Raw genomic sequence first — 12,059 nt, forward strand, 5'->3', positions numbered from 1 at the left:
AAGTGTTAGTTCACCCAAAAATGAAAATTAGTCCATAAATTACTCACCCTCAAGTCATCAAAGGTGTATATGACTTTCTTCTTTCAGACGAATCCAGTCGGAGTTATATAAAAAATTGTCTTTGATATTTCAAGCTGTTCAATGCCACTCAGCCGTTGTTGCATGCATCAGTCCAAAAGAAGTTAAATAAAAAGCGCCCATCCATTAAAAAAAAAGTGTCTCACACGGCTCCGGGGGGTGAACAAAGGCCCCCTGTAGCGAATCGATGCGTTTTTGTAAGAAAAATATCCATATTCAAAACTTTAGATTATTCAGTAATAATCACTTTAATGTAGCTTGCGCCAACAGTTGTACACGAAAGCAGCTCCGGGAGCATGACGTATGAGGTAAGCGTTGCGCATGCGCCAGTGAGTCTCATGAAAACCAACGTTTGTTAACAGGAGCAAAGGAAGCAAAGTTTCCTTACTTTAACTTATAAATGATTAAATACAAAATTAATAGTAGTTATTAAGCTTGATGTGGTTTGGAATTGGTAAAATGTGCTTGGAAAAAAAGGTATCATCAGAATATCAACGTGCCTAATAATTATGCACATGGTGTAATGACACTAAACAATAATTTAAGGCAACTGACTACAGTTCTTAAACTCAGTTCTTACAATAAAAAAAAAGGTTGGTGTTTGTAAGATTTTTTTTTTAATTATAATTATTTATTTATTTATTTTTAAGAAGCCTTTATGCTCAATCAGGCTGCAATTATTTTATAAAATATACAGCAAAAGCAGTAATATTAAGGTTTTTTTTTTTTTTTTTTTTTTTTTACAATTTTAAATAACTGTTTTCTACGATATATTTCAAAATGTAATCATTCCTGTGTTGACAAAGCTGAATTTTCAGCATCATTATTTCAGTCTTTAGAGTCACATAATCCTTCAGAAATCATTTTAATATGTTCAAGAAATATTTCTGATTATTATCCAAGTTGAAAGCAGTTGTGCTACTAATATTTTTGTGAAAAGCCATGATACATTTTTTCAGGATTTTTTGATAAAACGAAAGTTAAAAAAAATAACTTTTTTATTGAAATAGAAGTCTTTTGCAACATTATGAATGTCTTAACTGTTACTTATATCAATTGTATGCATCCTTGCTTAAAATTTCTTTCAAAAAATAAATAAATAAAATCTTACTTACCCCAAACATTTAAATGGCAGTGTAGCTAGTTTCTTTCATACCTTTACACATTCTCTTTCTTCTAACATAATAGAGATAACTTAACTAAATTGCAATGCAACGAGTCTTACATTTGGTTCCTGATCATGCTGTGAGAGATTATTTAATAATCAGCTGACTGTACAGTACTTTTTTGATTACTTAAAAAGAAAAAAAGATGATAAATTACATGCAAGTTTGTTCTTCTTGCAAAGCTACTGTACTGCTTCAAGAAACTATATGGGCAGTTGGGCACTCTTCTCTCTTTTGAATTACCATCCAATTATGTTAGTACGTTTTCAAGAAAGAAGGAAAAAAAAAACATTATATGTGCTGAAACAACAAATGAGTGAGTAAAATATGGCAAAGTTTTCTCTTTTGGTTGAAGTATTCTTTTAAAATAGAGATGTACTTGCTACGATTTGCTGGTTTCTTATACAAGGACTTGACTTGTTGCTCTGACTGAGGTGAGGAAGGTCTGATGAGAATATAGGACAAATGAAAAGAAACAACATTCAACAAGAGAATAGTGGGGACTAAAGTGCCATCTAGTGCCAACCCTTAAAGTACTTTGGTAAATGCTCATTAATCAACATCAACATGAATCTGATCATTCATGCCTGTATACTCAATCATGTGAGTCTTGACACTTTTTGGTTAAATATCCTGGTAATCAAAGCTGTTTTAGGTTGTTAGTTCTTTGTGCCTCTTTAAGGAAGCTAAATGAGGTATCAACTAGGAAAGTCTGTTAAAACAAGGCTGTCTTGCTTCAAAAGAGGCTCAACATCAATGTAGGGTTTGTGGGGTTTTTTAAGCCAACAAGCCCCTACAGTCTTTCCCTCTCTCATGCATAGACACACAGAAAAATCACACAAACACACTCAAGAAAGCAAAAGAAAAAACAGCCTCCTTTGTGAATTCCTATCACCAATCTGAGCTTCCTCCTCGTGTTTCGGATGCTAAACACTGGAACTATTAGAAACGGTTTCCTGAAAGCTCTAGTCACATGATGGCTCTTGGAGAACATTGTGAAAATGATTCCACCTCTATTTGGTTCCACATGCATCCCAATTTTAATGCCCAGCTTGCCTTTGCCAGGCCACAAGGCTGATGGCATTGACCATTTCGGCATTCTGTTTAGAGGACAGGTTGTTCAAAGTCTCTTTCAGATTTTGAAAAAGTTGTTTTGACCAAATTGTACAGTAGGACTTTGCTATTTTGTCACCCTTTTTCTAAATTTAGGTGCAAATCAAAGTGCACCTCTATATCTTTTACAGGTTTGATGTACAGAACAGAGAATACTATAGTGCTTGCCTAAAAGACACAAAACATTACTGTCATCATAACACGGTAGTGTATCAAATGGTAATTTCATAACATTTTGAAATTTACCATGGTGCTTGTACCATCATATTTACATGGACCTTCAAAGAATACCATTGTACTACCATGGTGAACATCCAAACTATCATGGTATTACCATGTAAAACACAAAACAAGGTGGTATTACAGTACTTTTTATTAGAAATGTACCATTCTTGTTATTGCTAACTGAAACTATTAAAATTGTTTTTGGTAAGTGAAATAAAGCTGAAATAAAATATATTAAATGAAAAAGTAAAAAAAATAAATAAATAGAAATGTTGTCTTGGCAGCTATCTTTTAAGCTTAACGTTTAAGTTGAAGTACTAGGTCAAGTTAAATTAAAAAGAAATACTAAAAAAGTTAACTAATAAAAAAGCACAAAATTACTAAAACTAGGATTAAAATGAAAATTAAAAATTAGAACTCAAAATATTTATATAACAGCATATAAATAATACTAAAATAATACTGGAATGCATCATATATTAAAAATATTTTCAATTATAGCTGATAACCAATAAATTGCAGGTATTAAAGGGGTCATATGATGTTGCTAAAAAGAATGGCCATCATATTGTGATGATGCCCTGTCCGGCCGGAGCAACGAGACATAAACATTAAAACCCATTATAAACGAGGCATCCAGTGGGGACATAATTACGGATTATGACTTATACTCTCTTTTTACACGTTGCGTTGCATCGCGCCACGTAAACATAAAACCATGTCTGCATTTGTGATCGGAGAAATGACAAACAACAAGTGCTACTCTACACTGCCCAAAACTCACGTTTGAATCATCAGTAGCAAATCCTTTAAATGAAAACGTACTTACAGTCTGTGAGTAGGAAAAATTTAAATAGCATCATATGACCCCTTTAAAATTCTTTTTTTTTTAAATTCTATCTTATAAAATAATAAACACTAAAATTAACATTTTAATGTACAGTGAAAAAAAAAACGATATTCATTTAGAGACTTTATTTACTTTTAACAACTATAAACATCCTAATATTTTGAAAGATTTACTTTAAGCTAACATTAGATGATGGCAAAGGTAATCTAAAAATTATAAATTGGGGAAATATACAATTATACAATTAAATATCCAATTTTGACCAATACCGACAAATTAAACAAACATTCAAAACATTCAAATATATCGTGTAGCGCTTCTTTTCATACTTTTTGGTATGAATGCACCAGATTTATCAACAAGGAGTATATAAATGTGAGAACAGTGAACACAATTACTTTACTGTACACAGAGCGGAGTCAGATACCTGTAAACCGGCTGCATTTCACGTGCAATTCCAATGACAGCCTCAGCAGGGAAATGGTTAAACTCTTGGAAGAGGTCTCTGATGCTGCTTCGGAATTTGAGGTCCAGGTCCAACTGAACAATGCACTTCAGTTCTAGGGTGCAAAAGAAAGAGAAAGTAAAGCAAATCTGTATGAAATTAACAAACACCAAAATAATCACATCCTATGGGTTGTGAACAGTGCTACATGCAATGAATCAGAGATACTATATTGTATATATACTATATTGTTTCTTCGCATGCTCGATAATGCAGAAAACCCATAAGATAGTTGAAATAACAAATGATGGATCTGGAGGGGTTTTCTCACGTCGGATGGCCTCACGGTCTTCGTGTGAACCCACTGGACAACGAACAAAGCCCTCAAGACAACATTCTGGACACACCATTGTGGAGCAGAGGCCGCGCACACAATGACACACATTCGGAAAGCAAAACATAGGGGGCCCAAACTATTCTTGTTGTAATTAGAACAATGAAAAGAGAGCAGCCAGCCGGAGCTGTTTAGTTGGTCAGGCATTTCACACTGACGTCTCTCCAAACAAGCACCGGAAACTGGACAAATCAATATCAACGATCTCAGCGTTCCCCTCCAAACACACAGTCTGACTACAAAACACTTCATGAGCAATGATAAAAGGAGGACAAGTGCTGAATTTGTATGAAACAGGAAGCACATCCACAGTGTACGGAGATCAAAAACAAAACCTAGAGATGTAAAAATAAAAAAATGTATAATGTTAAAATAATTTATCCTCTCCCAGTTCAATGAGCTTTAATAATCAGCTGGAAGTAGATAATAGTACACTCTGCACTAGAAGAACTAAAATTATTTTAAGTAGTATTTAATTAATATTTATTAATACTTTTATTCAGCATACATTTGATCAAAAGTGACAGTAAAGACATTTATAATGTTATAAAATATTTTAAATAATATAATTTTAAATAAATGCTGTTCTTTTTAACGTTTTATTCATCAAAGAGTCTTGAAAAAAAGTGTATGTTTCCACAAAAATATTCAGCAGCACAACTGTTTTCAACACTGATTCAAAGAGTCTTGAAAAAAAGTGTATCAGTTTCCACAAAAATATTCAGCAGCACAACTGTTTTCAACACTGATAATAAAAAAAAATTCTTGAGCAGCAAATCAGCATATGATTTCTGAAGGATCATGTGACACTGAAGTCTGGAGTAATGATGCTGAAAAGCTTTGCCAGCACGGCAATAAATTACATTTTACAATATATTAAAACAGAAAACTGTTATTTTAAAATATTGCTCGTTTTACTGTATTTTGTTCAAATAAATGCAGCCTTAATGTTAAGTTGTAACACTAACTAACATTAACTAGGATTAATAAATGCTGTTAAAAGTTAGTTCTGTATTTTTAATGCATTCATTTTAACAAAGAAGAACTGTTACCACAACAATCTATTCTACAGTACACTATTTCATTCTGATGTGACTATTTAGCAGAGCACTATTAAAACCAACAACAAAAACAGGCAGTGTTAATTTATAATATCGACCATGATAATGCTTATTTGCCATATTTTATGATTCATTCCTGAAACTTCTGAAAATGAAAAAGCTCTGAAATGAGCAAATCCCAAAGACCAACCTTGACTCCCCAGTTTGAATAAGGACCATTTTTACCCTCCAAAACTGAGAGTCGCTTCAAACCTCCAAAAATAAAACCCATGCGTCACAGTACACCAGATCAAAAAAGGAACAATCACTTTGGGCAGGATGAGCCACAGAGGCTTGGTGTGCACCTGAGGGCATGTCAGCAAGCACGTTAAAATGCACCTTTGAAGCATTAACCACTGCACTAATTCATTTTATTGGGCCTCTGCAGCCTGAAGCAATAAAGACTTTCAAGAAACAGGACCACGTGAAGTTCACCAGCTCCATCATCACCAGGCCCAAGGTGCTGGAGACATGCCTATGGAGCTTTATAAACAAAATGTCTAGTTTTAGCTGAGTGCATACACATCTAGGACATTCCCAGCATGTTTACAGCCAAGGGAAAACACAGTTGAACATGCTCAAAAATAGCCTGGTCATCTAAAATGACTAGGGCCGCTGAAGCTTGACATACTTTTAAGAGAGTGGCTGTGTTCTACAGATATAAGAGTTTTGCACTAGCTTTTAACAGCATCATCTTGGGAAATATCTGACTCTTTTAGGTTGTCCCTTCTTTTGAGATATACAGTAATCCTCCTGCAAATGAATTATGTATTCACAATTTGAAAACCTATTAAGGTGAATAACAATACAAAGTAATCCAAGTAATCTACTTTATCACTAAAAGTATGGAGCAGGTGGAATTCCATCTGTTCTCTGTGGATTATGGCTTTATTGCCTTCCCCAGTGAAAACAGCAGCAAGTGATAGAGGCTGATATAGGTCAACTTCATTACGACATTAAAACCTGGTCTTATCTGGCCATTCTCCAACAGCAAGAAAAATATCTCAAGTGGTAAATAGTTAAATGCAATGGGGTGAGTTAAAATCTAGTATGAAAGATCACATCCTATAGAAATGGAAACCTCTTTCTGGGACCTTCCACATGATCATGAAAATGTTCTTCCAAGAAAAAGGTTTCCATTTTTATAGGGTGTGATCTTTGCATGCAGACATATGGAGTCACATGACTGACTCTAGGATCATTGACAACTGTTTTTTTTTTTTTTTTAAAAAGGTTGAGTTTGTCATTTTGAAACTTAAAAAAGTAACTTTTTTAATAGTTATCAATGATCCTAGAGTCAAATATAAATGACATTGCACAAAGTTTCAAAACGATGAAATTTCCAGATGCATGCATGTTTACGTTCTGACAGTAACTCCTTAGCATAGTGACTCAATTCTAGATAAGTCATATGACAAATGAGTTACACAAAGATATCACAGATGTTTCTTTTTAAGTATATCAAAGGTCTACTTTGTTCTTCAAAGCATAGAATACAATTCACCTTTTGAGTTTGAATGTTGATAAAACAATATCTGAGGTGGTTTTAGAAATCACCTAGATATGGTTTGTTTCGACATTTTTAGCCTCTCCCTTATTTTCCATTAAACAGACAAAGAGTGTACCAAATACTATCTTTTGAGTATTGAGATTTTGTCTGCAACTACATATAATCGAACACTGTCCCAACCAAACACAACATGATAAAGCGACTGTTGTTAAGCAGCATTGTTAATGTTAACTAAAATTATTAAAAATAAATAAATAAATAAAAAGATTTTGTTAACTGAAATAAAGCTCAAGTAAAATAAAATATAAATATTTGAAGAAAAACTTAAATTAAAATTAGAAATGCTGCCCTGGCAGCTAACTGAATAAAATAAGTTTTAGTTGATAAACTAAAATGACTAAAACTAAAGCTGAAATAAATAAAAATGAAAGTTAAATATATTCAAAACTAATAAAAATGACAAAAGCACATAAGATTACTAAAACTTAACCTAAAATTAAAATGAAAACAAAATATAAAAATAAAAACTGATTCAAAATATTAATAAATGCTATTAATAACACTCAAATAATGCTAAATCTTATTTTAAAAATAATACAAACAAATTTCATCTTTGTGGTGTCGTGCCAGACAGCCGTGTCAACACTAAAATGTCAGTGGACCTTGTCTTATTGCATATTAAATCATCATCAAAATTTTATGGTTGATCAATCAATCAGCCATAAAAAGCGAGAAAAAAGTCAGATACTTCAATGTATGTGTTTTTAATTTTATGCTCTTCGGCTGCAGTACTAGCAATGTTTGCTTTAGTTCACAAACAAGCAGAACAGTTCTGATTGGTGGATCTGTTTCGTGATTGAATGCCATTCTTGTCATTTCGTGTCTGGTTAGCACACAGTGTAAACCTGTATATAAAGTTATGTTGAAACCTCTAATAAGATCAATGAAATCAAAGACATTACTGGGAATAAACACTTAAATATGTACCTTTAGATATTCTTGTTGATCTGTTTTCCAGCAGACACAATAAAAACAACTGCTACAGAAACAGAAAGTAGCAGACTTCTGTGTTCACAAACATTGCTCAAGGCAGCCAAAGAGTCTTAAAACACAGGCTTTCTGTTCCCTCACGAGCTGCGAACACATGGCAATGCTTCACAATAAGAGAAAATTCACAGCCACTTAAAACAAGGGCCAATTATTTTCACAGCTCCTATTGTCACTTGGGCTAAGCAGTTAATATAGCAGCCCACCTCAAGGTTCAATGTTCCTTTAATGAACAGCCAAATCCCTCACAGCAATATGACAGATTATAAAACTAGAGCAAGTATTTTATTTTTAATCACTGGGCATGTGATTCTTTTTCCCCCGGTCATTTTTCAAAAGAACAAAAAATCCATCATTACGGACAGAGCACCTAATCTTGCTCTTTTAGACCCCAAAAAAACCCTCATTTTAGCTCAGTGGGCCAGTGGTCTTCCAGGGATAAAGTGAGACGGATGGTGTCAGTCTCTTCCTCAGGGCTCACTTATTCAGTCAGCCTCTCAGCGGGCTGGTATTGACCGCCCTGTTGGTAAAGAGTCGATGACCGGAATAAGCCTGGGGGGAGACGACGGGAGTCATGCAAGCAGACAGACCGCCTCCTGACATACAGAGAAATCAGGACGGAATTCCTTGAGGTGGGTTTGAGTAGCCAGTCAGTGGGTCAAAAGGAAATGAAAGACCACTGTTAAAAGAATAGTTGGCCCAAAAATGAAAATTCACCCTCATGTTGTTCCAAGCATGAACACACAAGCAGAACAGCTGTGGTGGTCATTATGAACTACCACTGTATGGAAAGTGAAGAGCCTTCAAAATAACATCCACAAAAGTAATTTTTTTTTTCAAATGGGCTTGGAACAAAATGAGGGTGAGCTAATAATGAGTTAAGTTAGAATTACAACATGAAAGACAACACAATAGAGGATTCAAAATGAAACTTTGCACAACTTTTTGTGTGCAAAGAAAACAAAAATAATGACTTTATTCAACAATTCTTATGCATCGTGCTACACTCGTGAATGGTGGCAGAGAGGAATTGTTGAATAAAGTTGTTATTTTTGTTTTCCTTGTGCACAAAAAGTATTCTCGTAGCATCATAAAACTAAACCAGTTGAACCACTGATGTCACATGGACTATTTTAACGATGTCCTTTGTTTCTGGGCCTTAAACGTGGTAGTTCCCTTGCTGTCTATGCAGGCTAAGAAAACTCTCGGATTTCATCAAAAATATCTTAATTTGTCTTCTGAAGATGAATGAAGGTCTTATGGGTTTGGAACGACATGAAGGTGAGTAATTAATGACAGAATTTTCATTTTTGGGTGAACTATCCCTTTAATGCCTTAGGTAACTAACAATATACAACAATTTTTTACAGCATTTATTAATCTAGGCTAATGTTAATGTCCTGTTGTTCATTGTTTATGTTCAGTGTTGATTTAAAACACTTTAAAATGTTTTAAATCTTTAAAACCTGTGGTTAGTACTCCGACATATACAGCGCAACTGTGTTCACGCCACGGCGACCCGAGTTCGATTCCCGTCTTGAGGTCCAATGCCGGTCCTGCTCCCTTCTCTCTACCCAATACTTTTCTGTCATCTCTCCACTGTCCTGTCTGAATAATAAAAGAATAAAAAGCCCAAAAATATAACAACAAAAAAAGAAGAAAAGATTATACAAGAGTAAAAGCACTGTTCATTGTTATTTCTGCTATTGCAGTAGCTAATGTTAGCATATAGATCCATTCAAAAGTTTGTTGTCAGTAAGATATTTATTCACTTTTATTCAAAAGTGACAGTTAAGACATTTATAATGTCACAAAAGATTTCTAATTCAAATAAATGTTGTTCTTTTCCAATTTAGTCAAACAGTCCTGAAAAATCATGGTTTCCACAAAAATATTAAGCAACACAACTGTTTTCAACATTAATAATAAGAAGAAATCCTTCATAAGCAGCAAATCAGCATATTACAATGATTTCTGAAGGGTCTTGTGACACTGAAAATTTTGCTTTACGCCACAAGAATGAATTACATTTTAAAATATATTAAAATAGAAAACAATTAGTTTCATTTGTTACATCATTTCACAATATTACGGTCTTTACTGTATTTTTGATCAAATAAATGCAGCCTTGATGAGCATTAGAGACTTAATTAGAAACATATTTAAAAATCTTACTGACCACAAACATTATAAAAAGTGCTTTGTAAAGAGTTACTAGTGAAGTTTTCTTGATAAATGTTTGCAAGATGCTAGATGTAAACTAGAATGACTGAATCAAAGCATTTATGCCTTATTGGGTCCCAGAAACAGAAGGGAACAATAAAAAGATACAGCGCTGACAAACTGCACACAAGTGTCTAAACTTTCTGAATTATTGATTATCCAGGTCACAAAAAAGAAATGGATTCCTTTATAGTCAGCATAGAGAGTCGATATGACTCGATATAGAGAGTATTCATACACACCTGGATAATTTCTATTTCAGTGACCTGCAGGAGAACAATAAAGTGAGCTGACCTACTTCCTGTCAACCTGCAAATTGTTTGACTCACGCAGAAATTCAAAACGTAAAAAAAGTACAAGACTCATTCACCCCAAAGGCCACGCTCTCAACTCCCTTTCTTAGCCTTCCACACACACGTCACTTTGACAGCGTGCTTTGGCACCCCTGCAGATATAAATGGCCCAATTGTGAAATCACAGGCTCTACACGACCCAGTGAATCAAGCTAGAAAGTGAACAACTCAGGAGGGAGTTTCTGACCGAATAAAGTGCACATATTAAACTCAGACACTACAAGCGACACATTCAGCAATAAAAGCATACTGACTTTCAAAGGAACAAAACATATAAACAAAAACCCACTATTGAGCAACAAGCTATTGATTTCTGAATCTTCAGCTTCCAAAGCATTTCATTTCAGATATGAATTATGTCTCCTCAATGAGAATTGACTAAAATCGCCAGAGAGAAATTTGCAAACAAATCGACCCGAACACCCCTGCAGGCCTTACTGAGGTGCAGGCAGCGCTTTTCAGTGAATCTCAGTTCGTAGAATGCACATTCATTCTAAACTTTCCATTTCCCAGGGTCCACTAGGTTCTCAGTGTTGTTAATGCCACTTCAGACTTTTTGTTTTCCACAGGTGCCATCTGACATCTATAGGGCATTGTGAGTGAACTCATGCGTAGTGTCTTTAAAGGTCACTGGCCAAAGAAAACAATTCCTGAGCAACAAGGTGAACAACAGGGGAGAGACTGTAGGATATTATAATGTTACAATTAATACTTTTCACACTTCAAATGCTTTTGATTTCCATTTAATAACTGCACTTTTAGACCTTTCTGTAAAAAACTATAGCTTTTAAATAAATAAATAAAAATGATAAATAAAAATAAAATAAATTAATAAAAATAACAATGCTTACACAAGATGCAAAGCACTTTGCATTCATTTTGGGTGTGCATTAATTATAATATCTTGTCATGTCTGTTAATTAATCAGAATCAAGAACACAACAATGCTGTACATAAGTAACAAAAAATATTTTTCAATATGAATTCATTGCTTATAATCAGCATAAATCTGTTAATTGTAAAAACAAAACGGAATATGGCACAAATATGGCCAGCTGTGGAACAATTCAAATTAATTTAGTTAGAATGTATGAGATTGAAACAAACTGAATTTATTAATACCTAAATAATATATAAATATATAAACCAGGTTTAATATATAATTATTGCATATTAAAAGTTACTGCATATTTAAAAACACATTCAGTTTATTGGTACTATTACATAAATCTCATTCTTGACTGTAAAATATGCATCACATTAAGTTTATTAGTTAAATTAATGTTAAAACAACGTAATCCAAATGAATGGATTGTTTTAAAGGGGTCATATGATGTGATTTCAAGTTTTCCTTTCTCTTTGGAGTGTTACAAGCTGAGAGAGGAGGTAATTCTGACTTTGATATGACAATCTGGTGCTTCTGAATCAGCTACTGTAAGTATGTTTTGTTACTAGTTTAAGTATTTGCTATTGACTGCTCAAATGCGGAGTTTTGCGCAGCGCAGAGTAACGCGTCGTGTGTGTGTGTGTGAGGGGAACAGGGTCACATCACAGG

At 34.0% G+C, this 12,059-nt stretch overlaps 1 protein-coding gene across 1 annotated transcript in view; it reads right to left on the bottom strand.

The window, feature by feature from the left end:
* Positions 1 to 12,059, bottom strand: part of LOC107677510 (xyloside xylosyltransferase 1-like) — a 53,738-nt gene that overhangs the window by 25,559 nt on the left and 16,120 nt on the right. The window contains exon 4 of the mRNA XM_016472439.1: positions 3,860 to 3,992. Coding sequence (XP_016327925.1) covers positions 3,860 to 3,992 — 133 coding nt within the window. The remainder of the gene's footprint in view (positions 1 to 3,859; positions 3,993 to 12,059) is intronic.

Source organism: Sinocyclocheilus anshuiensis, unplaced genomic scaffold (assembly GCF_001515605.1).
Source record: "Sinocyclocheilus anshuiensis isolate Anshui unplaced genomic scaffold, SAMN03320099.WGS_v1.1 scaffold660, whole genome shotgun sequence".
Taxonomy (NCBI): Eukaryota; Metazoa; Chordata; class Actinopteri; order Cypriniformes; family Cyprinidae; genus Sinocyclocheilus; species Sinocyclocheilus anshuiensis.